The sequence below is a fragment of the Gopherus flavomarginatus genome, chromosome 12, assembly GCF_025201925.1.
Source record: "Gopherus flavomarginatus isolate rGopFla2 chromosome 12, rGopFla2.mat.asm, whole genome shotgun sequence".
Lineage (NCBI taxonomy): Eukaryota > Metazoa > Chordata > Testudines > Testudinidae > Gopherus > Gopherus flavomarginatus.
Window position 1 is genome coordinate 1,646,596 of NC_066628.1, and position 20,375 is coordinate 1,666,970.

The following is a 20,375-nucleotide window of genomic DNA, read 5'->3' on the forward strand; positions in this document are numbered from 1 at the left end:
AAGTAGGGGGCACTCGGGGGCACCAGGGGACGTTGTCCCAGCTGGGGGGCAGTACGGGGCACCAAGGGGCAGTAGGGGACAATATGGGGCACTAGGGGGAGCTCTCCCAGCCAGGGGGCAGTAGGCGGCACTGGGGGGCAGTAGGGGGCACCGGGGGGCGCTCTCCCAGCCAGGGGGCAGTAGGGGGCACTGGGGGGCAGTAGGGGGTACCGGGGGGGCGCTCTCCCAGCCAGGGGCAGTATGGGGCACTGGGGGGCAGTATGGGGCACCGGGGGGCAGTAGGGGGCACCGGGGGGGCGCTCTCCCAGCCAGGGGCAGTATGGGGCACTGGGGGGCAGTAGGGGGCACCGGGGGGCAGTAGGGGGCACCGGGGGGGCGCTCTCCCAGCCAGGGGGCAGTAGGCAGCACTGGGGGGCAGTAGGGGGCACCGGGGGGCACTCTCCCAGCCAGGGGGCAGTAGGGGGCACTGGGGGGCAGTAGGGGGCACCGGGGGGGCGCTCTCCCAGCCAGGGGCAGTATGGGGCACTGGGGGGCAGTAGGGGGCACCGGGGGGCAGTAGGGGGCACCGGGGGGTGCTCTCCCAGCCAGGGGGCAGTAGGGGGCACTGGGGGGCAGTAGGGGCACCGGGGGGGGCGCTCTCCCAGCCAGGGGCAGTATGGGGCACTGGGGGGCAGTATGGGGCACCGGGGGGCAGTAGGGGGCACCGGGGGGGCGCTCTCCCAGCCAGGGGGCAGTAGGCGGCACTGGGGGGCAGTAGGGGGCACCGGGGGGCACTCTCCCAGCCAGGGGGCAGTAGGGGGCACCGGGGGGCACTAGGGGGCACCGGGGGGCGCTCTCCCAGCCAGGGGCAGTATGGGGCACTGGGGGGCAGTAGGGGGCACCGGGGGGCAGTAGGGGGCACCGGGGGGGTGCTCTCCCAGCCAGGGGCAGTATGGGGCACTGGGGGGCAGTAGGGGGCACCGGGGGGCAGTAGGGGGTACCGGGGGGGCGCTCTCCCAGCCAGGGGCAGTATGGGGCACTGGGGGGCAGTATGGGGCACCGGGGGGCAGTAGGGGGCACCGGGGGGCGCTCTCCCAGCCAGGGGCAGTATGGGGCACTGGGGGGCAGTAGGGGGCACCGGGGGGCAGTAGGGGGCACCGGGGGGCGCTCTCCCAGCCAGGGGCAGTATGGGGCAGTAAGGGGCACCGGGGGGCAGTAGGGGGCACCGGGGGGCGCTCTCCCAGCCAGGGGCAGTATGGGGCACTGGGGGGCAGTATGTGGCACCGGGGGGCAGTAGGGGGCACCGGGGGGCAGTAGGGGGCACTGGGGGCAGTAGGGGGCACCGGGGGGCGCTCTCCCACCAGCCGCACTCACTCACCATGTAGTAGAAGTGGGAGAAGGCGCCGGAGCCGAGGTCCTTGAGCCCCACAGAGAGCGACTGGCCGGGCCCCACGGCGCCCGAGCGCTGGGTCTCCAGCACCAGGTAGCTCCCACTGGGGGACCGAACCGCTGTGGCCTGGAGAGACCCCTCGGCCTGGTCCCTCTCCCCCGCCACCACCTGCGGGGGGGGGGCATGGCTCAGCACCTGCCCCCTAGCCGTGCCCTGCCCCTCGCCCAGCCCCCCTCCCCTCCCCTTCCCGTCCCCCACCCCCTCCGGCCAGGCCCCGGCCCCCATCCATCCCCAGTCCATCCCTGTCCCCGTCCCCCACCCGCCAGCCCCCTCCCCTCCCCAGCCCCCCCCGGGGCCAGACCTGCAGGGTGAGGGCGCTGGCTCTGGAGTCCAGGTTGAGGGGGAACATCACCAACCCCCTCTCATCCGCCACCACCCGTCTCTGGGGGTGGGACGGGCCCCCCGACACCTCGGCTGAGACCCACACGGGGATGCGGGGGGCCAGGGAGCCGTCGGCCAAGGTGACGCGGGCCTGGGGAGAGATGGGAGAGTGGGGGGGGGCACAGACTCAAACAGCCCTGTGTACGCAAAGCCCGCCAGCTGCGTGCCCCCTACCCTGACCCCCCAGCCCCACACCCCCAGCCCACGATCCCCCCACCCCTGACCCGCAGCTATACACCCCAGTCCCCCCAGCCTGACCCCCAGCCCCACACCCCCAGCCCCAGATCCCTCCACCCCTGACCCGCAGCTATACACCCCAGTCCCCCCAGCCTGACCCCCAGCCCCACACCCCCAGCCCCAGATCCCTCCACCCCTGACCCGCAGCTATACACCCCAGTCCCCCCAGCCTGACCCCCAGCCCCACACCCCCAGCCCCAGATCCCTCCACCCCTGACCCGCAGCTATACACCCCAGTCCCCCCAGCCTGACCCCCAGCCCCACACCCCCAGCCCCAGATCCCTCCACCCCTGACCCGCAGCTATACACCCCAGTCCCCCCAGCCTGACCCCCAGCCCCACACTCCCAGCCCACGATCCCCCCACCCCTGACCCGCAGCTATACACCCCAGTCCCCCCAGCCTGACCCCCAGCCCCACACTCCCAGCCCCAGGCCCCCACCCTGATTCTCCCAGCCCCCGATCCCCCCAGCCCACCCCTGAGCCCCGGCCCCAGGCAGCAGGGGCAGCTGCCCCACCAGCACAAGGAAGGGAGCCCCGGGGATGAAGTGCCGTTTGGTTTGCGACAGGTCCACGCTGTAGGGAGACGTCACGAACTTGACGGTGCTCAGCTCCTGCTCCTCCAGCTCCCCGCCTGCCGGGGGGACGCGAGCGTGAACGGGGGGGGCGGGCCCAGCCCCCCTGCAGGATCACAGCCGGCGCCCCCCGGAGGGGACAGGCCCCCGCCCCATTGCCCCCCCGAGCCAGCCAGGCCCTGCCCCATCGCCCCCGCCCCCGAGCCAGCCAGGCCCTGCCCCATCGCCCCCCCGAGCCAGCCAGGCCCTGCCCCATTGCCCCCTCCTGAGCCAGCCAGGCCCTGCCCCATTGTCCCCGCCCCCGAGCCAGCCAGACCCTGCCCCATTGCCCCCCCGAGCCAGCCAGACCCTGCCCCATCGCCCCCCCGAGCCAGCCAGACCCTGCCCCATTGCCACCCCGAGCCAGCCAGTCCCTGCCTCATTCCCTGCTGCCCCCCCTGAGCCAGCCGGTCCCTGCCCTGGGGCCAATGGGAGCTGGCGCACCCCAGAGGGGCTGGGCCCCTGCCCCATTCCCGTGTCCCCAAGTGAGCCGGTGTCTGCCCTGGGGCCAATGGGACCCGGTACCCTCGAGAGGGGCCGGACCCCTGCCCCATTCCCGTGCCCCCAAGTGAGCCGGTCTCTGCCCTGGAGCCAATGGGAGCCGGTACCCTCGAGAGGGGCCGGACCCCTGCCCCATTCCCGTGCCCCCAAGCGAGCCGGTCTCTGCCCTGGGGCCAACGGGAGCTGGCGCCCCCCAGAGGGGCCGGCCCGGCCCCCACACTCACTGACGGTCTCTATGAAGGTCACCGCAATGTAGAGGTTGGTCCCTGCCAGGTCCTGCAGCGGTCGCCCCAATTTCTCTCCCAGGAGGCTGCGCTTCAGGATCACGTGCGCTGCCCCCTCGTTCACCTGCCGGGGGTGGGAGGGAGAGAGTTAGATGATACCCAGCCCCCCCCGTACACACGGACCCAGACGGGGGGGGGGCCACGGAGCAGGGGTGGGAGGAAGGGGGCAGAGGGAGCTGTGACAAAATGGGATGGTTTTTTCCTTAACATTTTGCATGAATATGCTGTGTGCCTCAGTTTCCCCATGTGTTACCTGGGGGGCGCCAGGGGGTGCAATTTTTGCTGAGCCCCCATGAGGCAGGTGGGGCAGCCTCTGGGTCTCCCCCAGGCTGGACTTTGCTGCAGGTCCCAGCACCCTGTGCTCACAAGCTGTGTCTGGCACCGGGCTCCCGACGGCGAATAACCCTCCTGTCTCACAGTCGCTGCTGCTCCCCCAGGGGTCCCATCCAGGGCGACTCACTGAAGGGGGCTCACAGGGGGCTGGGGGGGAGGAGGACCCTAGGGTGCTGCAGGATCCCAGGGGAGAGGGTCCCTGGCGGGCTCTGGGGGCATCCCATGGGGTCCCAGGAGGGGAGGGGGATCCCAGAGAAATGGGCATCCTGTGCATGGATGGGGATCCCATCGGGGGAGGGGGGTTCCAGAGAGATGTGGGTCCCGTGGGGGTAGGGGAATCCCAGAGGGGAGTCCCAAAGGAATGGAGGTCCTGTGGGAGGATGAGGGGGTCCCATGTGGGGACAGGGGCCCCAGAGGGATAGGGGACCCATGGGGGAAATTGGGGCTCCTGTGGGGGGAATGGGGGGTCCCATGAGCAGATGGGGGGGTCCTGTGGGTGGGTGAGGGGTCCCACAGGGGGAGGAGGATCCCAGGGGAGTCCCAGAGGGATGGGGACCCGTGGGAGGATGGGGGGGTCCTGTGGGGAGAGGGGGGTCCCAGAGGGATGGGGGTTCCGTAGGGGGAATGGGGGTCTCACCGTGATCTGTTGCTCCAGGCCCCTGAGGAAGGTTTTCTCCCCATCCTCGTTGCTCACCCCAAACCTCAGGTAGGCAACACCGTTCACCCCCTTCCCATAGACAAACCTGGGGAGAGGGGGGGTCACCTCGAATCCTGAGACCGGGGGGCACAGCCCAGGGGGGTCAGCAGGGGGGTGGCTCTGCCGGGGTCTGGATTCAGTGGGGAGCTGCACCTCAAGGTCCGTCCTGGCCCCGTGGGGAGTCTGGGGCTGAGCCCAGTCATGGGGGGATCCTGGGGAGCCTGGGGAAAACTGGGAGCCAAAGCACCCCAGAACCACCCCCCGGCTGCCTGAGCCCGGCCAGAGGGAAGGGGGGGTCAGGGGAGCTGCCCCTACCTGACCTGCAGGTCAATGCGCAAATCGGGGGACCCCTCTCCCCTCACCAGCATATGGGTCCGTTCAGGGATGATCTTCACCTCGAAATTGGGGAGCACTGGGGGGAGAAAACACACATGGGCCCCAGAAGTCCTGGCTCCCAGCCCCCCGACACACACACTCCAGCCCTGGAGCCAGGAGAGAACCCAGGAGTCCTGGCTCCCAGCCCCCCGACACACACACTCCAGCCCTGGAGCCAGGAGAGAACCCAGGAGTCCTGGCTCCCAGCCCCCCTCCCCTCTCCGAGCCGAGAGAGAACCCAGGCGTCCGGGACTCACCGTATTTCTTCACCTCGAACTCGGCGCTGGTGTTGGACTCGAGGGCGTTGGAGAATCGCGCCGTGATGCGCCAGGTCCCAGGCCTGGGAGGGGAAGGGGGTGAGAGGGGATCGGGGACCCCTGGAGCTCCCCCCAGCCCCTCCGCCTAGGGGCCCCGCTCCCAGCCCCCCCCCACAGAGGCTGGAGAAGGATGTCAGGGTCCCACCCCCAGACAGGCAGACCCAGGCAGACAGGGTCACAGGGAGCCCCCCTGACACCCCAGCAGGGGATCCCCTAGTCTGGACCGGGCACAAGCCAGCTCTAGGGGGCTTCTCTGCCCCCTCCACCCCTGGTGCCCTCCCAGGGCAATGGGGTGTCTGTGTCACCCCCAGCTCCCCAGCCATGGGGGTGTCCCAGCCCCCCACTCACTCGGAGATGTCGGGGATCGAGAGCTGGTCCGAGATGACCCAGTTCTGCGGGAACCGCTCCACCTTCCGCACCTGCAGCCCCTGGTTGTTCTGGGGGGCAGACGGGGGGGTGTTAGCGGGGGCCCAATCCCCTCCTATCAGTGGGGCCCGATCCTGCCCCCATAGCCCCTTCATGGGGCCCCAACCCCTCATGGGCCAGATACTTCCCCTCCCCCTCCCAGCCTCGGTTTCCCTTCCCCCAACCCCCCATGGGCCCGATCCTGCCCCTCCCCCTCCCAGCCTCGGTTTCCCATCTCCCCACCCCCCCATGGGCCCGATCCTGCCCCTCCCCTTCCTAGCCACGGGCTCCCTGTCCTCCATCCCCCTAAGGGCCCGATCCTGCCCCTCCCAGCCACGGGCTCCCTGCCCCCGGCTCTCACCAGGACAGTGATGGTGATGGACTCGGCCGTGGGGCGCAGCTCGTGGTTCAGGGCGAAGACTCGAAAGTGAACTAGGTGGGGGAATGAGACAGGCTGTGAAGGGGGGGCTGGGGACCATGGGGGCAGGGGATAAGGGGGATGCAGAGGGATGTGGGGGGCAGGGACTGTAGGGTAAGGGGGGCCACAGGGGACCAGTGGTCATGGGGTGCAGGAGCCATGGGATGTGGGAGACCATAGGGGGCAGGTGGCTGTGGGAAACTGGGCGCTCTGGGGGCTCGGGGCACAGGGGGCTACGGGGTCTATGGGGCATGGGGGTCATGGGGAACAGAGGGAAAGTTGGGCACAGGGGCAATTGGGCCGTGGGGCATAGGGGGCTGTGGGGGCCATGGGGCGCAGGGGGCGTGGGGGCTATGGGGCATGGGGGCCATGGGGCACAGAGGGAAAGTAGGGCACGGGGGCCATGAGGCACAGGAGGCTATGGGGGCCATGGGGGATGTGAAGGCTATGGGGGGACCGTGGGGCGCAGGGGGCTATGGGGAACGGGGGCCATGGGGCACAGTGGGCTATGGGGGCCATGGGTCACGGGGGTCATGGGGAACAGAGGGAAAGTGGGGCACAGGGCCGTGGGGTGCAGGGGCCATGGGGCGCAGGGGCTATAGGGCACAGGGGCCATGGGGCACAGGGGGCTATGGGGGCTGTGGGGCACAGGGGGCTATGGTGCACGGGGGCCATGGGGCACAGGGGCCATGGGATACAGAGGGCTGTGGGGCTCGGGGGCCACGGCTCTCACCCCTCTGCCGGGGCGTGTAGACCGGCTTGTCGGTCTGGATGAAGAGCTGCCCGCGCCGGGTCGTCCAGGCCAGTCTCAGGGTCTGGGCTCCCGGGGGGGGCAGCTGGGGGCTCCGCGCGACCAGCTGGACGTAGCGACTCCGACGCAGCGCGGCCAGGCCACAGCGACCCGCCAGCTCCAGGGTCACCTGCGGGATGGGGGGCAGTGAGGGGCTGGGCTCTCCCCAGGGGGCGGGACTCCCCAGGGGCAGTGAGGGGCGGGGCTCTCCCAGGGGGCGGGGCTTTCCCCTGGGGGCGGGGCTCCCCAGGGGCAGAGAAGGGGCGGGGCTCTCCCCAGGGGGCGGGGCTCTCCTGGGGCAGTGAGGGCGGGGCTCTCTCCAGGGGGCGGGGATCTCCTGGGGCAGAGAAGGGGTGGGGCTCTCCCCAGAGGGCGGGGCTCTCCTGGGGCAGTGAGGGGCGGGGCTCTACCAGGGGGCGGGGCTTTCCCCAGGGGGCGGGGCTAGTCGCCCCCTACCTTCAGGCTGAGGAGCTGCATGTGGCCGTTCTCGGGGCGCAGGCTGAAGAGCTTCTCGTCGGAGCATTTCTGCCGCGTGTCCACCTCGTTCTGGAAGTAGAGGGTCCCGTCGAGCTGCCCGGCCACCCCCTCGGCCTGGAGCAGGACCCCCACCTCCACGCCCACCGGCACCAGCCTCGGCGCCGCCATCAGCAGCCTAGGGGGGAGAGAGATCAGCTGGTGCCCCTCAGTCCCAACCCACAGCCCCTGCCAGCCCAGTCCTGCCCCCTACCAGCTCTGCTGGTGCCCCTCTCTCCCGACCTGCAGTCCCCTGCTCTGCCGGTGCCCCTCACTCTCGACCCGCAGCCCCTGCTAGCCCAGCCCTGCCCCCCCCAGCTCTGCCGGTGCCCCTTACTCCCAACCCAGAGCCCCCCAGCGCTGCCCGTACCGGGGGGCTTGGTGGCTGGTGCACACCAAGGCCCCCACGAAGGCCAGGCAGAGCAGCAGGTGCATGTTGCTCTGGGTGCGTCTCTGCCCCATCTGTCCCTGGGGGTCTGGGCTGCCTTGGGGAGACGTGGGGGGGTTGCTGCTTTTTATCTCCTGGGGTAATTATTAACCCGCCAAGGCCCCGGCCCAGCTGCAGTAACGGGGGGGGGGGTGGGATGGCTGGACAGACAGAGGGAGAGGATGGAGAGGGTGGATGGGTGCCTAGGCCCAAAGGACCCCTCCCCCCTCTAGGTCTGGGGGTTCCCCGACGGGGCTTGTCCTTGGGATCAGCCTTTGGGCCGGGACCGGCAGGGTCCTGGCGTGTCAGGGGAGAAGCCTGTGCCCTCCTCAACTCCCTGCTCCAGCCCCCCAGCGCCCTCCTCCAGCACCCCCCCCCCAAGCTGGTCACTGACCCTGAGGTCTTGGTTGGGTCCCGCCCCCTCCCAGGTGCCAGGAAAGGAAACCACGTGACTGCTGGGAAATCACAGAGTGACCCTGGCTCATGCCAAAGATCTGCCCCAGGGCGGCGCTAGGGGCTGGGCTGCGGGGGGGGGGCATCAAGGGGCTCTGCCCGGGCAGTCGGGGCTCCCCATTGCCCCCGGGCGGCGCTAGGGGCTGCAGGGGGAGGGGGGCAGCAGGGGGCTCTGCCCCAGCAGTCGGGGCTCCCCATTGCCCCCAGGCAGCGCTACGGGCTGGGCTGCAGGGGGCGGGGGGGCAGCAGGGGGCTCTGCCTGGGCAGTCAGGGCTCCCCTTTGCCCCAGGGCGGTGCTAGGGGCTGGGCTGCAGGGGGGGCAGCATGGGGCTCTGCCCGGGCAGTTAGGGCTCCCCATTGCCCCAGGGCGGCACTAGGGGCTGGGCTGCAGGGCGCAAGGGGGAATCGGGGGGCTCTGCCCGGGCAGTCGGAGCTGGGGGGCTGCAAGTCGGGACTGAGGGGCACCGGCCAGGCTGGGGAGGGTTGTGGGTTGGGAGTGAGGGCCGCCAGCTGGGCAGGGGGAGCTGTGGGGCATGACTGTGGGGCGCTGGCCGGGCCGAGGGGGGCTGTGGTATGGGAGTGAGGGGCGCCAGCCGGGCCGGGGTGGCTGTGGGGCAGGACTGTGGGGCGCCGGCCGGGCCGGGGGCTGCGGGTTGGGAGTGAGGGGCACCAGCCAGGCCTGGGGGGCTGCGGGTCGGGAGTGAGGTGCGCCGGCCGGGCCAGGGGGGCTGTGGGGCAGGACTGGGGGGCACCAGCCAGGCCGGGGGGGCTGCAGGTCAGGAGTGAGGTACGCTGGGGGGGGCTGTGGGGCAGGACTGTGTGGCACCAGCTGGGCCAGGGGGACTGTGGGTCGGAAGTGAGGTACGCCGGGGGGGGCTGTGGGGCAGGACTGTAGGGCGCCAGCCAGACCGGGGGGGCTGTGGGGCACCAGCTGGGCCATGGGGGCTGCGGGTCGGGAGTGAGGTACGCCGCCCGGGCCGGGGGGGGCTGTGGGGCAGGACTATGGGGCGCCAGCTGGGCAGGGGGGCTGTGGGGCAGGACTATGGGGCGCCCCGGCCGTCACAATGGGACAAAGGCAGGAATCGCTTGTTGCGGATGGAAAATCTCGCCCACGATTCAGCTCTAAACAAGGCCATTGTGTGTCCCCGTCCGGGCACAGGGGGGGCGGGGGGAGCTGTCTGGGCCCCCCCCCAGCTTGGCCCCCGTGATGTCAGCGCCTGGCCCCCACCCCCGTGTGCAGGGAACAAAGCGGCAGCGTCAGGGCCCTGGGGTGTGGATTCGGGGGGGCCACAATGGGGCCTTTCTCAGCCAGGGGCCGGGGTGGGGGGGCACCGGGTGTGTGAATCAGACACGGAGGCCGAAATGCCAAGGGGCACCGGGGGGGGGGGGGGAACGACGGGACCCCACCCTGCTGGCTTCAAGGAGAGGGAGCCGGGGGGGCCTGAGGCTGGGGGGAGGGGGTGTTCTCAGGGGAGGGGCTCTAGGCCTGAGGGGGGGTTCCCTTGCCGACATGGGAGGTGGGGGGAGGGGATTCCAGCCCCCCCAGGCCACAGGGAGGCTCCAGGCTCAGGCCAGCTCAGAGGCCAGGAGGAAGGAGCAGGGCTGGGCCCTGGGACCAGCACAACAGGTGAGAGCTGGGGGGGTGGTCTATGGGGTGTCCCTATCTCCAGGGCATTTCCCCGCTTTCCCTAACAAACTCCCACACCCAGGACTCCTGGGTTCTCTCCCCGGCTCTGGGAGGGCAGTGGGGGCTGGTGGTTAGAGCAGGGGGGGCTGGGGGCCAGGACTCCTGGGTTCTCTCCTGGCTCTAGGAGGGCAGTGCGGGCTGGTGGGTTAGAGCAGGGGGGCTGGGGGCCAGGACTCCTGGGTTCTCTCCCAGCTCTGGGAGGGGAGTGGGAGCTGGTGGGTAAGAGCAGCGGGGCTGGGAGCCAGGACTCCTGGGTTCTCTCCCCAGCTCTGGGAGGGGAGTGGGGGCTGGTAGTTAGAGCAGGGGGGGCTGGGAGCCAGGACTCCTGGGTTCTCTCCCCAGCTCTGGGAGGGGAGTGGGGGCTGGTAGTTAGAGCAGGGGGGGCTGGGAGCCAGGACTCCTGGGTTCTCTCCCCAGCTCTGGGAGGGGAGTGGGAGCTGGTGGGTTAGAGCAGGAGGGCTGGGAGCCAGGACTCCTGGGGTCTCTCCCCAGCTCTGGGAGGGGAGTGGGTGCTGATAGTTAGAGCAGGGGGGCTGGGAGCCAGGACTCCTGGGTTCTGTACTGCTCCCATTGGGGGAGTGTCCCGGATACCTGGCTTCAGTAATTTTTGCCTCTCTCTCCTGCAGGAAGCTGCACTGGAATTGCCCCTCCTTCTCTGAGCACCACGGCCAGAGCCCCCCAATATGTCAGGGGTGCTGCCCACCCTGGTGGCAGTGCTGTGGGGGGGCATCCTGGGGGCCGGGGGACAGGGAGCGAAGCCGGAGAGGTGAGAGGGGGAGCTCTAGGGTGGGGATGTAGGGCCCTGGGGTAGGGGATCTCCTTGGGGTGGAAGGGGGCCCTGGGGTGACTGTAAGGAGATGTGTGCTGGGAGGCTCTGGGGGGGCTGTGAGGATACAGGGGGGCTGGAGCTATGGGGGGGTTGTCACGGAGTCACCGGGCGATGCTCTGGAACTGCTCCCCACCAAGCCAGTCAGGACTTTGGGGAGCCTCCTCTCCCTTGGAGCAGACTGTCTGCAGGGCAAGAAGCTCACACGGCTTCACCTCCTGGGTCTCTCCTTGGAGCATTCAGCATCCTCTGCCCCTCCATGCGCTTCCCACAGCGAGCCCGCCCCAGCGGGGTCCTGGGGAAGCCACCGGGTCCTGCACCCCCACTTTGCAGTCAGACGTGACTCTCAGCCAGCCAGTAAAACAGAGGTTTATTCGATGACAGGAACAGGGTCTAACACAAAGCTTGTAGGTACAGAGAACCGGACCCCTCGGCTGGGTCCATTCTGGGGGGCAGTGAGCCAGACCCCCAGGTCTGCCCTCCACCCTTGACCCCAGCCAGCTCCAGACTGAAACCCCCTCCAGCCCCTCCTCTCTCCTCAGCCCCTTTCCCGGGCCAGGAGGTCACCTGATCCCTTTGTCTCCAACACCTTCAGCTGGCACCTTTGCAGAGGGGGGGCCCAGGCCATCAGTTGCTAGGAGACAGAGTGCCAGGCATTTAGGTGCCGTGGCCCCTTCATCTGCAGCAATCACACCCCCTTATCCCACCACTAGATATTAAGAACTGCCATGGGGACACTGAGGCACCACCACAGTATTCAGGGGAAACAAGAACATTCCCAGTTCACCATAGGGGCTCTGAGCACAAAGGGGGCTCTGGGGGGCTGTGAGGATATGGAGGTTGGGTTTGGGGGCCCTGTGAGGATACTGGGGGCTCTGGGGAGGCTCTGAGCCAACGGGGGCTCTGGGGGGGCTCTGGAGATGTGGGGGGCTATGAGGATACTGGGGGCTCTGGGGAGGTTCTTAGCCGACGGGGGCTCTGGAGATGTGGGGGGGGCTGTGAGGGTACTGGGGGCTCTGGGGAGGCTCTGAGCCAACAGGGGCTCTGGGGGGGCTCTGGAGATGTGGGGGGCTATGAGGATACTGGGGGCTCTGGGGAGGCTCTTAGCCGACGGGGGCTCTGGAGATGTGGGGGGCTGTGAGGATACTGGGGGCTCTGGGGAGGCTCTGAGCCGACGGGGGTTCTGGGAGGCTCTGGAGATGTGGGGGGCTGTGAGGATACTGGGGGCTCTGGGGAGGATCTGAGCCGATAGGGGCTCTAGGGGGCTCTGGAGATGTGGGGGGGCTGTGAGGATACTGGGGGCTCTGGGGAGGATCTGAGCCAACAGGGGCTCTAGGGGGCTCTGGAGATGTGGGGGGCTGTGAGGATACTGGGGGCTCTGGGGAGGCTCTTAGCTGACGGGGGCTCTGGGCAGCTCTGGAGATGTGGGGGGCTGTGAGGATACTGGGGGCTCTGGGGAGGATCTGAGCCGATGGGGGCTCTGGGGGGCTCTGGAGATGTGGGGGGGCTGCTCTCTCACCATCTCTCCCCTCAGCCGGGGTGTCTGCGCCCGTCACACCCTGCGGGTCCCCCTGGTTTACAACGAGACCTTTGCCCGGCCCCTGCACCAGCCATACCTGACCCTGTGCCCCGGGGGCCGCGTCTGCAGCACCTACAGGTACCCTCCCCCCGCCGCAGGATGCCTGGGTTCTCTCCCAGGTCTGGGAGGGGAGTGGGGGCTGGTGGTCAGAGCAGGGGGGGCTGGGAGCCAGGACTCCTGGGTTCTCTCCCAGGTCTGGGAGGGGAGTGGGGGCTGGTGGGTCAGAGTGGGAGGTGGGAGCCAGGACTCCTGGGTTCTCTCCTGGTTCTGGGAGCGGAGTGGGGCCAGTGAGTGGGGCTGGGAGCCAGGACTCCTGGGTTCTCTCCCAGGTCTGGGAGGGGAGTGGGGGCTGGTGGGTCAGAGTGGGAGGTGGGAGCCAGGACTCCTGGGTTCTCTCCTGGTTCTGGGAGCGGAGTGGGGCCAGTGAGTGGGGCTGGGAGCCAGGACTCCTGGGTTCTCTCCCGGCTCTGGGAGGGCAGTGGGGGCTGGTGGGTCAGAGTGGGGGGTGGGAGCCTGGACTCCTGGGTCCCATCCTGCCCACAGGACCACGTACCGCGTGGCCGTGCGCCAGGTGACCAGGGACGTGCTGCAGACGAGCTCCATCTGCTGCCAGGGCTGGAAGAAGAGGCATGTGGGGGCCAACACCTGCGAGGAGGGTGAGTCGGGGGGGTCTGGCTTGGGGGGTGGGACCCCCAAACCCTCCCCCACCCTGTTAACCCTTCGATGCCCTTCTCCCTCCACAGCCGTGTGCCACAAGCCCTGTCAGAACGGGGGCATCTGCGCCAGCCCCGACCGGTGCCACTGCCGCCCCGGCTGGGGGGGGCGCTACTGCCATGTGGGTGAGTAGAACCCAGGCGTCCGGCCCCCCCCCCCACTCTAACCCAGCAGCCCCCTCTCCAAGAACCCAGGCATCCGGCCCTGACCCAGCAGCCCCCTCTCCGAGAACCCAGGCGTCCGCCCCCACCCAACCCAGCAGCCCCCTCTCCGAGAACCCAGGCGTCCGGCCCCCGCACAACCCAGCAGCCCCCTCTCCGAGAACCCAGGCGTCCTCCCCCCCGCAACCCAGCAGCCCCCTCTCCGAGAACCCAGGCGTCCGGCCCTGACCCAGCAGCCCCCTCTCCGAGAACCCAGGCGTCCGGGCTCACTGCGGGGGGGTCTCTCCTCTCCAGATGTGGACGAATGCCGCTCGCCTGCCTCTCTCTGCCCCCAGCGCTGCCTCAACACCCCAGGCAGCTACCGGTGCCAGTGTGGGCCCGGGTCCGCCCTGGGGCCCAATGGGACCAGCTGCCACCCGCTGCCCACCGCCCACACCGCCCCACTGCCCACCCCCCCAGGTACGTGGGGCACCACTGGGGCGGGCTGGAGCCCGGACTCCTGGGTTCTCTTCCAGCTCTGGGAGGGGAGCGGGGGCTGGAGGGTTCGAGCAGGGGGGCCTGGGAGCCAGGACTCCTGGGTTCTCTCCCGGCTCTGGGAGGGGAGCGGGGGCTGGAGGGTTCGAGCAGGGGGGGCTGGGAGCCAGGACTCCTGGGTTCTCTCCCGGCTCTGGGAGGGCAGTGGGGGCTGGTGGTTAGAGCAGGGGGTGCTGGGAGCCAGGACTCCTGGGTTCTCTCCCGGCTCTGGGAGGGCAGTGGGGGCTGGTGGTTAGAGCAGGGGGGGCTGGGAGCCAGGACTCCTGGGTTCTCTCCCGGCTCTGGGAGGGCAGTGGGGGCTGGTGGTTAGAGCGGGGGGGGGCTGGGAGCCAGGACTCCTGGGTTCTCTCCTGGCTCTGGGAGGGCAGTGGGGGCTGGTGGTTAGAGCAGGGGGGGCTGGGAGCCAGGACTCCTGGGTTCTCTCCAGGCTCTGGGAGGGGAGCGGGGGCTGGTGGGTCAGAGCAGGGGGGGCTGGGAGCCCGGACTCCTGGGTTCTCTCCCGGCTCTGGGAGGGGAGTGGGGGCTGGTGGTTAGAGCGGGGGGGCTGGGAGCCAGGACTCCTGGGTTCTCTCCCGGCTCTGGGAGGGGAGTGGGGGCTGGTGGGTCAGAGCAGGGAGGGCTGGGAGCCAGGACTCCTGGGTTCTCTCCCGGCTCTGGGAGGGGAGTGGGGGCTGGTGGTTAGAGCAGGGGGGGCTGGGAGCCAGGACTCCTGGGTTCTCTCCCGGCTCTGGGAGGGGAGCGGGGGCTGGTGGGTCAGAGCAGGGGGGGCTGGGAGCCAGGACTCCTGGGTTCTCTCCCGGCTCTGGGAGGGGAGCGGGGGCTGGTGGTTAGAGCGGGGGGGGCTGGGAGCCAGGACTCCTGGGTTCTCTCCCGGCTCTGGGAGGGGAGTGGGGGCTGGTGGTTAGAGCAGGGGGGGGGCTGGGAGCCAGGACTCCTGGGTTCTCTCCCGGCTCTGGGAGGGCAGTGGGGGCTGGTGGTTAGAGCAGGGGGGGCTGGGAGCCAGGACTCCTGGGTTCTCGGGGGGGGGCGTTGTTTGTTCTCTCAGTGCCCTCTCCCCCCCCCAGTGCGGGGCCCCCCCCGCCCCGGAGCGGCTGACCAGGCAGGTGCAGGAGCTGCAGCAGCAGATGGAGAAGCTGGAGGAGGTGAGGGGGGGTGGGCGGAGCTTAGGAGGCTGGGGGCGGGGTTACCGGCTTGGAGGGAGGGGCTGGGCGATAGGGGGTGCAGGGGGTGGTGATGAGCTGGGTGGGAGAGAGGAGGGGCCGGCAGGAGTTTCGGGATTCAGATGTGGGGGCTCAGGGTTGTCAGGGGGACATTGGGGGATCAGGGGTGTCGGGGGGACATGGCGCTGGGGGGACATTGGGGGGCTCAGGGGTGTCGGGGTGACTTTGGGGGATCAGGGGTGTCAGGGGGACATTGGGGGATCAGGGGTGTCGGGGGGACATGGCGCGGGGGGGACTTTGAGGGGATCAGGGGTGTCGGGGTGACTTTGGGGGGCTCAGGGATGTCGGGGTGACTTTGGGGGGCTCAGGGATGTCAGGAGGACATGGCGCTGGGGGGACTTTGGGGGGCTCAGGGGTGTCGGGGTGACATTGGGGGATCAGGGGTGTCAGGAGGACATGGCGCTGGGGGGACATTGGGGGGATCAGGGGTGTCAGGGGGACATTGGGGGATCAGGGGTGTCGGGGGGACATGGCGCTGGGGGGACTTTGGGGGCTCAGGGGTGTCAGGGGGACATGGCGCTGGGGGGATTTGGGGGGCTCAGGGGTGTCGGGGTGACATTGGGGGATCAGAGGTGTCAGGGGGACATGGCGCTGGGGGACTTTGGGGGGCTCAGGGGTGTCGGGGTGACATTGGGGGATCAGGGGTGTCAGGAGGACATGGCGCTGGGGGGACTTTGGGGTGTCAGGGGGACATTGGGGGATCAGGGGTGTCGGGGGGACATGGCGCTGGGGGGACATTGGGGGGATCAGGGGTGTCAGGGGGACTTTGGGGGCTCAGGGGTGTCAGGGGGACATGGCGCTGGGGGGATTTGGGGGGCTCAGGGGTGTCGGGGTGACATTGGGGGATCAGAGGTGTCAGGGGGACATGGCGCTGGGGGACTTTGGGGGCTCAGGGGTGTCGGGGTCCCCGCTGGGACTTTGGGGCTCACCCCCACTCACGTCACGCTGCCCCCCAGCGCGTGGAGCGGGCCCTGGGTACCCTGCGCCGGCTGCTGCCGCCCCCGCTGGCCGAGCTGGGCCCCGCCGAGGTCGCCGAGCTCTGGAGCCGCCTCCGGTACCTGGACCGGCTGGACTCGCTCAGCGACCAGCTGCTGCTGCTGGAGGAGAGACTGGGGGCCTGTGAGTGACCCGGGCCCCCAACTCCCCCTGCCCCCCACTGCCTGGATTGACCGCGCCCCCAGGCCCCCAAATCCCCCTGCCGCCCGCCGGAGAGTGACCCCGGGCCCCCAAATCCGCCTCCCCCCCACTGCCTGGCAGTGACCCCGCCCCCCAAATACCCCTGTCCTCCCGCCGGAGAGTGACCCCGGGCCCCCAAATCCCCCTGCCCCCCACTGCCTGGCAGTGACCCCGCCCCCCAAATACCCCTGTCCTCCCGCCGGAGAGTGACCCCGGGCCCCCAAATCCCCCTGCCCCCCACTGCCTGGGACTGACCGCGCCCCCAGGCCCCCAAATCCCCCTGCCGCCCGCCGGAGAGTGACCCCGGGCCCCCAACTCCCCCTGCCCCCACAGTGCCTGGGATTAACCGCGCCCCCAGGCCCCCAAATCTCCCTGCCCCCCACTGCCTGGCAGTGACCCCGCCCCCCAAATCCCCCTGCCGCCCGGCGGAGAGTGACCCCGGGCCCCCAAATCCCCTTGCCCCCCCAGTGCCTGGGATTGACCCCGCCCCCCAAATCCCCCTGCTCCCCCGCAAAGGAGAATTACCTTGGCTCCGGCCCCCCAAATCCCCCTGCCCCCCCGCCAGAGAGTGACCTCGCCCCCTAGCCCCCCAAATCCCCCTGCCCCCCACTGCCTGGGAGTGACCCCGGCCCCCAAATTCCCCGGCCCCCCCGCCAGTGACCCCGCCCCCTGGCCCCCAAATTCCTCGCCGCGGCTGCCCCCGGCCCCTCCACTCACAAGTTCTGGGGACCCGGCCCTGGTGGGGGAGGGGACCTGCCGGGCCTGGAGCCTTGCCGGGGGGGGGGGTTGAGGGGGCTCCCCCAATTTAACCCTTTCTCTGCCCCCCCAGGCTCCTGCCAGAACGGGAAAAACGGGTTTGGATACGAAGTGAGCCGGTGACGCCCCCCCCCCCCCAGCGCCCGGCGGAAAACTGACTGAGGGGGAGGCAGAGCATGGGGGGTGTCCATCCCTCCCCACGATTTAAATCGTTAACGCCTCTAATTTATGCCAGGACGTTGCTAATTAGCGCAGATGAATTAAACAGTTAATTGGATTCCCACCTCCAGCCCCTCCAGCGTTTATTTGGTGCAAAGGGGTGGGGGGAGCCCGGACTCCTGGGTTCTCCCCCCGCTCTGGGAGAGGAGTGGGGTCTGGTGGGTTAGAGCCAGGGGGGCTGGGAGGGGAGTGGGGACTGGTGGTTAGAGCAGGGGGGGCTGGGGGCCAGGACTCCTGGGTTCTCTCCTGGCTCTGGGAGGGGAGTGGGGGCTGGTGGGTTAGAGCAGGGGGGCTGGGAGACAGGACTCCTGGGTTCTCTCCCCAGCTCTGGGAGGGGAGTGGGGGCTGGGGGGTTAGAGCAGGGGGGCTGGGGTCTCTCCTGGCTCTGGGAGGGGACGGGGGCTGGTGGGGGAGAGCAGGGGGGAGGGGTGGGAGCGGGAGCCCGGACTCCTGGGTTCTCTTGCCAACTCTCCCTGCTCTCAGGGCCTGGTCGGTTTCTTCCCCCCCTTCATTGTTCTCACATTTTCCTGGCCGGGCCCAGCGCCGCGGGTGGGGTGGGGGGCAGAGGAAACGAGTTGGGGGGTGAATGCAGAGCCCAGCGCTTCCGCAGATGGGGCCGCCCCTCGGTGCCCTCCCCCCCAGCTCTGCAGGTGCGGCTCCGGGAGGTGGAGGGGCCTGACCCCGAGAGAGTGGACCCCTGGGAAGGGCTGTTGCACTGAAAGGGGCACCCCCCATGGACTGCACGGGGCCACCAGTGAGCACGACCTGGGAGTCTGTGACAGCCCCTCACTCCAGACCCACAGCCCCCTGCCCCCAGCCCTGACCCCCTCCAGCCCTGCTCGTGCCCCTCACTCCCGACCCACAGCCCAGCCCTGCCAGTGCCCCTCACTCCCAACTTGCAGCCCCTGCCAGCCCAGCCCAGCCCCCACCCCCCAGCTCTGCCGGTGCCCCTCACTCCTGACCCGCAGCCCCCGCCCTGCAGATGCCCGAGTCCCCTCCCCGTGGCAATGGGGCTCTACACAGGCCCCCACCCCCTCCATGATCCAGGGGTAGGATGTCACCCCAGAGCTATGACATCATCCTTTGCTGCGTGACATCACAGCCTGCTGTCCCTGCCAGGCTCAGAGGGCATGTGATCATATCACTCCCTGGGTGACATCATCATCCCTGCATGATGTCACAGTCCTCTGCGGAGATCATGCCCCCAAACTCCCTCACCTCCTCAGCCTTTCCCCAGGCAGGCCCAACCATGGCATGACATCATCCCCCATGTGTGACATCACCAGTCTGTGTGTAATGGCAGCACTCCCCTCCTCTGGGCCAATGAGGTCATCACTCTGCATGACCTCAGTGCCCCACCCCCTCTGACATCATCAGCCTCTTTGCCCCCCCCCCCCCCCGACAGTGCTTCATCATTGTGATGTCACAGTCTCCCTTGGACCTTGGAGACAGGGACTGGAACAGAACTCAAGAGGCCACGCCCTTTCCCCTGGGGTGCGCCCCACAGGGGAGGAGCCAGAAGGCCAGGGCCCCACCCCCTCAGGTGACTGCCCCATATTGGCCTGGGATGGACATGAAGGGGAGTGACCAAGGGGGGGGGTTTCTGTAACAATTCTAATACCCCTAAGCGTGCCTCAGTTTCCCCCCTCGGTACTCACCACTGCAAAGGCTCTGGGGGCAGGTGAGGGGCAGCGTGTGGGCCCTGCCACTGGCAGGGGCCATTAACAGCCAGGCTGGGACTGACCCCAGGGGGCTGGAAAGCCAAGGGAGCCCCCCTGGCCAGGCCGGCATCCCTAGCCCAGGAAGCAGAGCAGGGCCCTGACTGGGGAGTGAGGGAGGAAGGCAGAAGGGTGACAGGGCTCCAGGGACATGGCCCAGCCCATTCGCTGCAGCAAGCCCCACAGCCGGACCCTGGGCAGCAGTGGGGCACAGGGGGTCAGTCTGCTATCCTAGGAGCCTGGGCACAGACCAGAGCCTGGTGGTCCACTACCAGGGGGAGGAGCTCCTGGTCCAAGCCCCACCCCCAGTGACCAGAGGGAGGAGCTCCCAGCCCTACCATGCCCCCACCCCACCTGCAAAGACCAGGGGAAGGAGATCCAGGCCCAAGCCCCACCCCCACCCCTCCCACAGTGACCAGGGGGAGGAGCTCCCAACCCAAGCCCCACCCCCACCCCACCCCAGTGACCAGGGGGAGGAGCTCCCAACCCAAGCCCCACCCCCACCCCACCCCAGTGACCAGGGGGAGGAGCTCCCAACCCAAGCCCCACCCCCACCCCCACCCCACCCCAGTGACCAGGGGGAGGCACCGTGGGGCAGCCACGTTCTATGGTGTTTATTAAAAGCAGAACGGTCACGGGTGCAGGGACCCAACACCCCCCCGATAACCCCCCCAGGAGAGGGTGCCCTGGGGGATCCCTAGGGCGCTGGGTGCCCCCCTCACCCCAGGTCCCCCCATGGAGCAGATGGGGCAAGGAAAACAATTGGCAAGTTCCTCCCTCCCCCCAAGTTACAAAGAAACAGTTAATAAATACATACCATGGCCCCCTACTCTTGGGGGCGTGGCCTATCCTGACAGCCAATCAGAAGCTAGCACTCCCCCCCCCCCCCCCGCCAAAATCTGAACCAAGGAGCCCCGGCACAAATGAAAAACCTCCATCAGAAGCCAGGGTTCCCGGCCAGCCCCCATCACCCCCTCTCTGCCCCCCATCAGCCCCCCATTCCCCCAGCCAGCCCCCACCAGCCCGCATCACCCCACTCAGCCCCCCATTGCCCCAACTTCCCTCCCCATCCCTCCCCCACCAGCCCCCACATCCTGAACTCCTGCCCTCCACCAGCCTCATAACCCCCTCCAATCCTCTTCCCTCCCCCCCCACCAACCCCCTTCCTTCCTCTGACCCTCCCGTTCATGGCGCAAACCCCTCCCCCCAGCTAGGGGGGACTCCAGGGCCACCCTCCCCATTGCCCCGGGGGGGGGATTATGCCACCTCCCCTCAACCATCCCGCAGCATGTCCGCCTCTGGGGGCATCGACAGGGGGCACAACACCCCCTTCCTGGGCAGGACCCATGGGGGGGGTAATAAACATCCATGCCTCCCTGGGGAAGATTCTTCCACTGATGAGCAAATCTGGGGGGGGGGATTTGTCTCTCGTGTCCACTCCCCCCCACCACATGGCACCATCCATCGTGTCCCTGGCACGGACTCCCTTCCAGGGAGTGCCACAGCTGGGGGGCAGAGGGCACATGGGGGAGGAACAAACGTCTCTTCCCTGGCTTCCCCCCCCCAGCAGGAGGGTGGAGTGGAACAGTCCCTGGCTTTCTTTCGCTGCTCCC

General features: G+C 69.3%; 2 protein-coding genes across 2 annotated transcripts in view; one reads left to right on the forward strand and one right to left on the reverse strand.

The window, feature by feature from the left end:
* The window catches only part of LOC127032417 (complement C4-like), a 33,598-nt gene extending 26,287 nt beyond the window's left edge, over window positions 1-7,311 (reverse strand). The window contains exons 1-11 of the mRNA XM_050919690.1: window positions 7,236-7,311; window positions 6,723-6,909; window positions 5,933-6,003; window positions 5,515-5,603; window positions 5,107-5,189; window positions 4,790-4,886; window positions 4,415-4,520; window positions 3,385-3,508; window positions 2,564-2,679; window positions 1,731-1,901; window positions 1,358-1,537 (exon numbers count right to left, since the gene is read on the reverse strand). Of these exons, the coding sequence (XP_050775647.1) occupies window positions 1,358-1,537; window positions 1,731-1,901; window positions 2,564-2,679; window positions 3,385-3,508; window positions 4,415-4,520; window positions 4,790-4,886; window positions 5,107-5,189; window positions 5,515-5,603; window positions 5,933-6,003; window positions 6,723-6,909; window positions 7,236-7,256 (1,245 nt within the window). The 5' untranslated portion in view covers window positions 7,257-7,311. The remainder of the gene's footprint in view (window positions 1-1,357; window positions 1,538-1,730; window positions 1,902-2,563; window positions 2,680-3,384; window positions 3,509-4,414; window positions 4,521-4,789; window positions 4,887-5,106; window positions 5,190-5,514; window positions 5,604-5,932; window positions 6,004-6,722; window positions 6,910-7,235) is intronic.
* Window positions 7,312-9,681: 2,370 nt separating this feature from the next.
* Window positions 9,682-16,948, forward strand: EGFL8 (EGF like domain multiple 8). Its single transcript, XM_050919693.1, is given in 10 exon segments — window positions 9,682-9,799; window positions 10,486-10,625; window positions 12,220-12,342; window positions 12,808-12,920; window positions 13,008-13,103; window positions 13,434-13,598; window positions 14,738-14,745; window positions 14,747-14,815; window positions 15,850-16,012; window positions 16,899-16,948. Coding segments are annotated over 9 exon segments (870 nt in total). The 5' UTR covers window positions 9,682-9,799; window positions 10,486-10,542.
* Window positions 16,949-20,375: the final 3,427 nt, after the last annotated feature.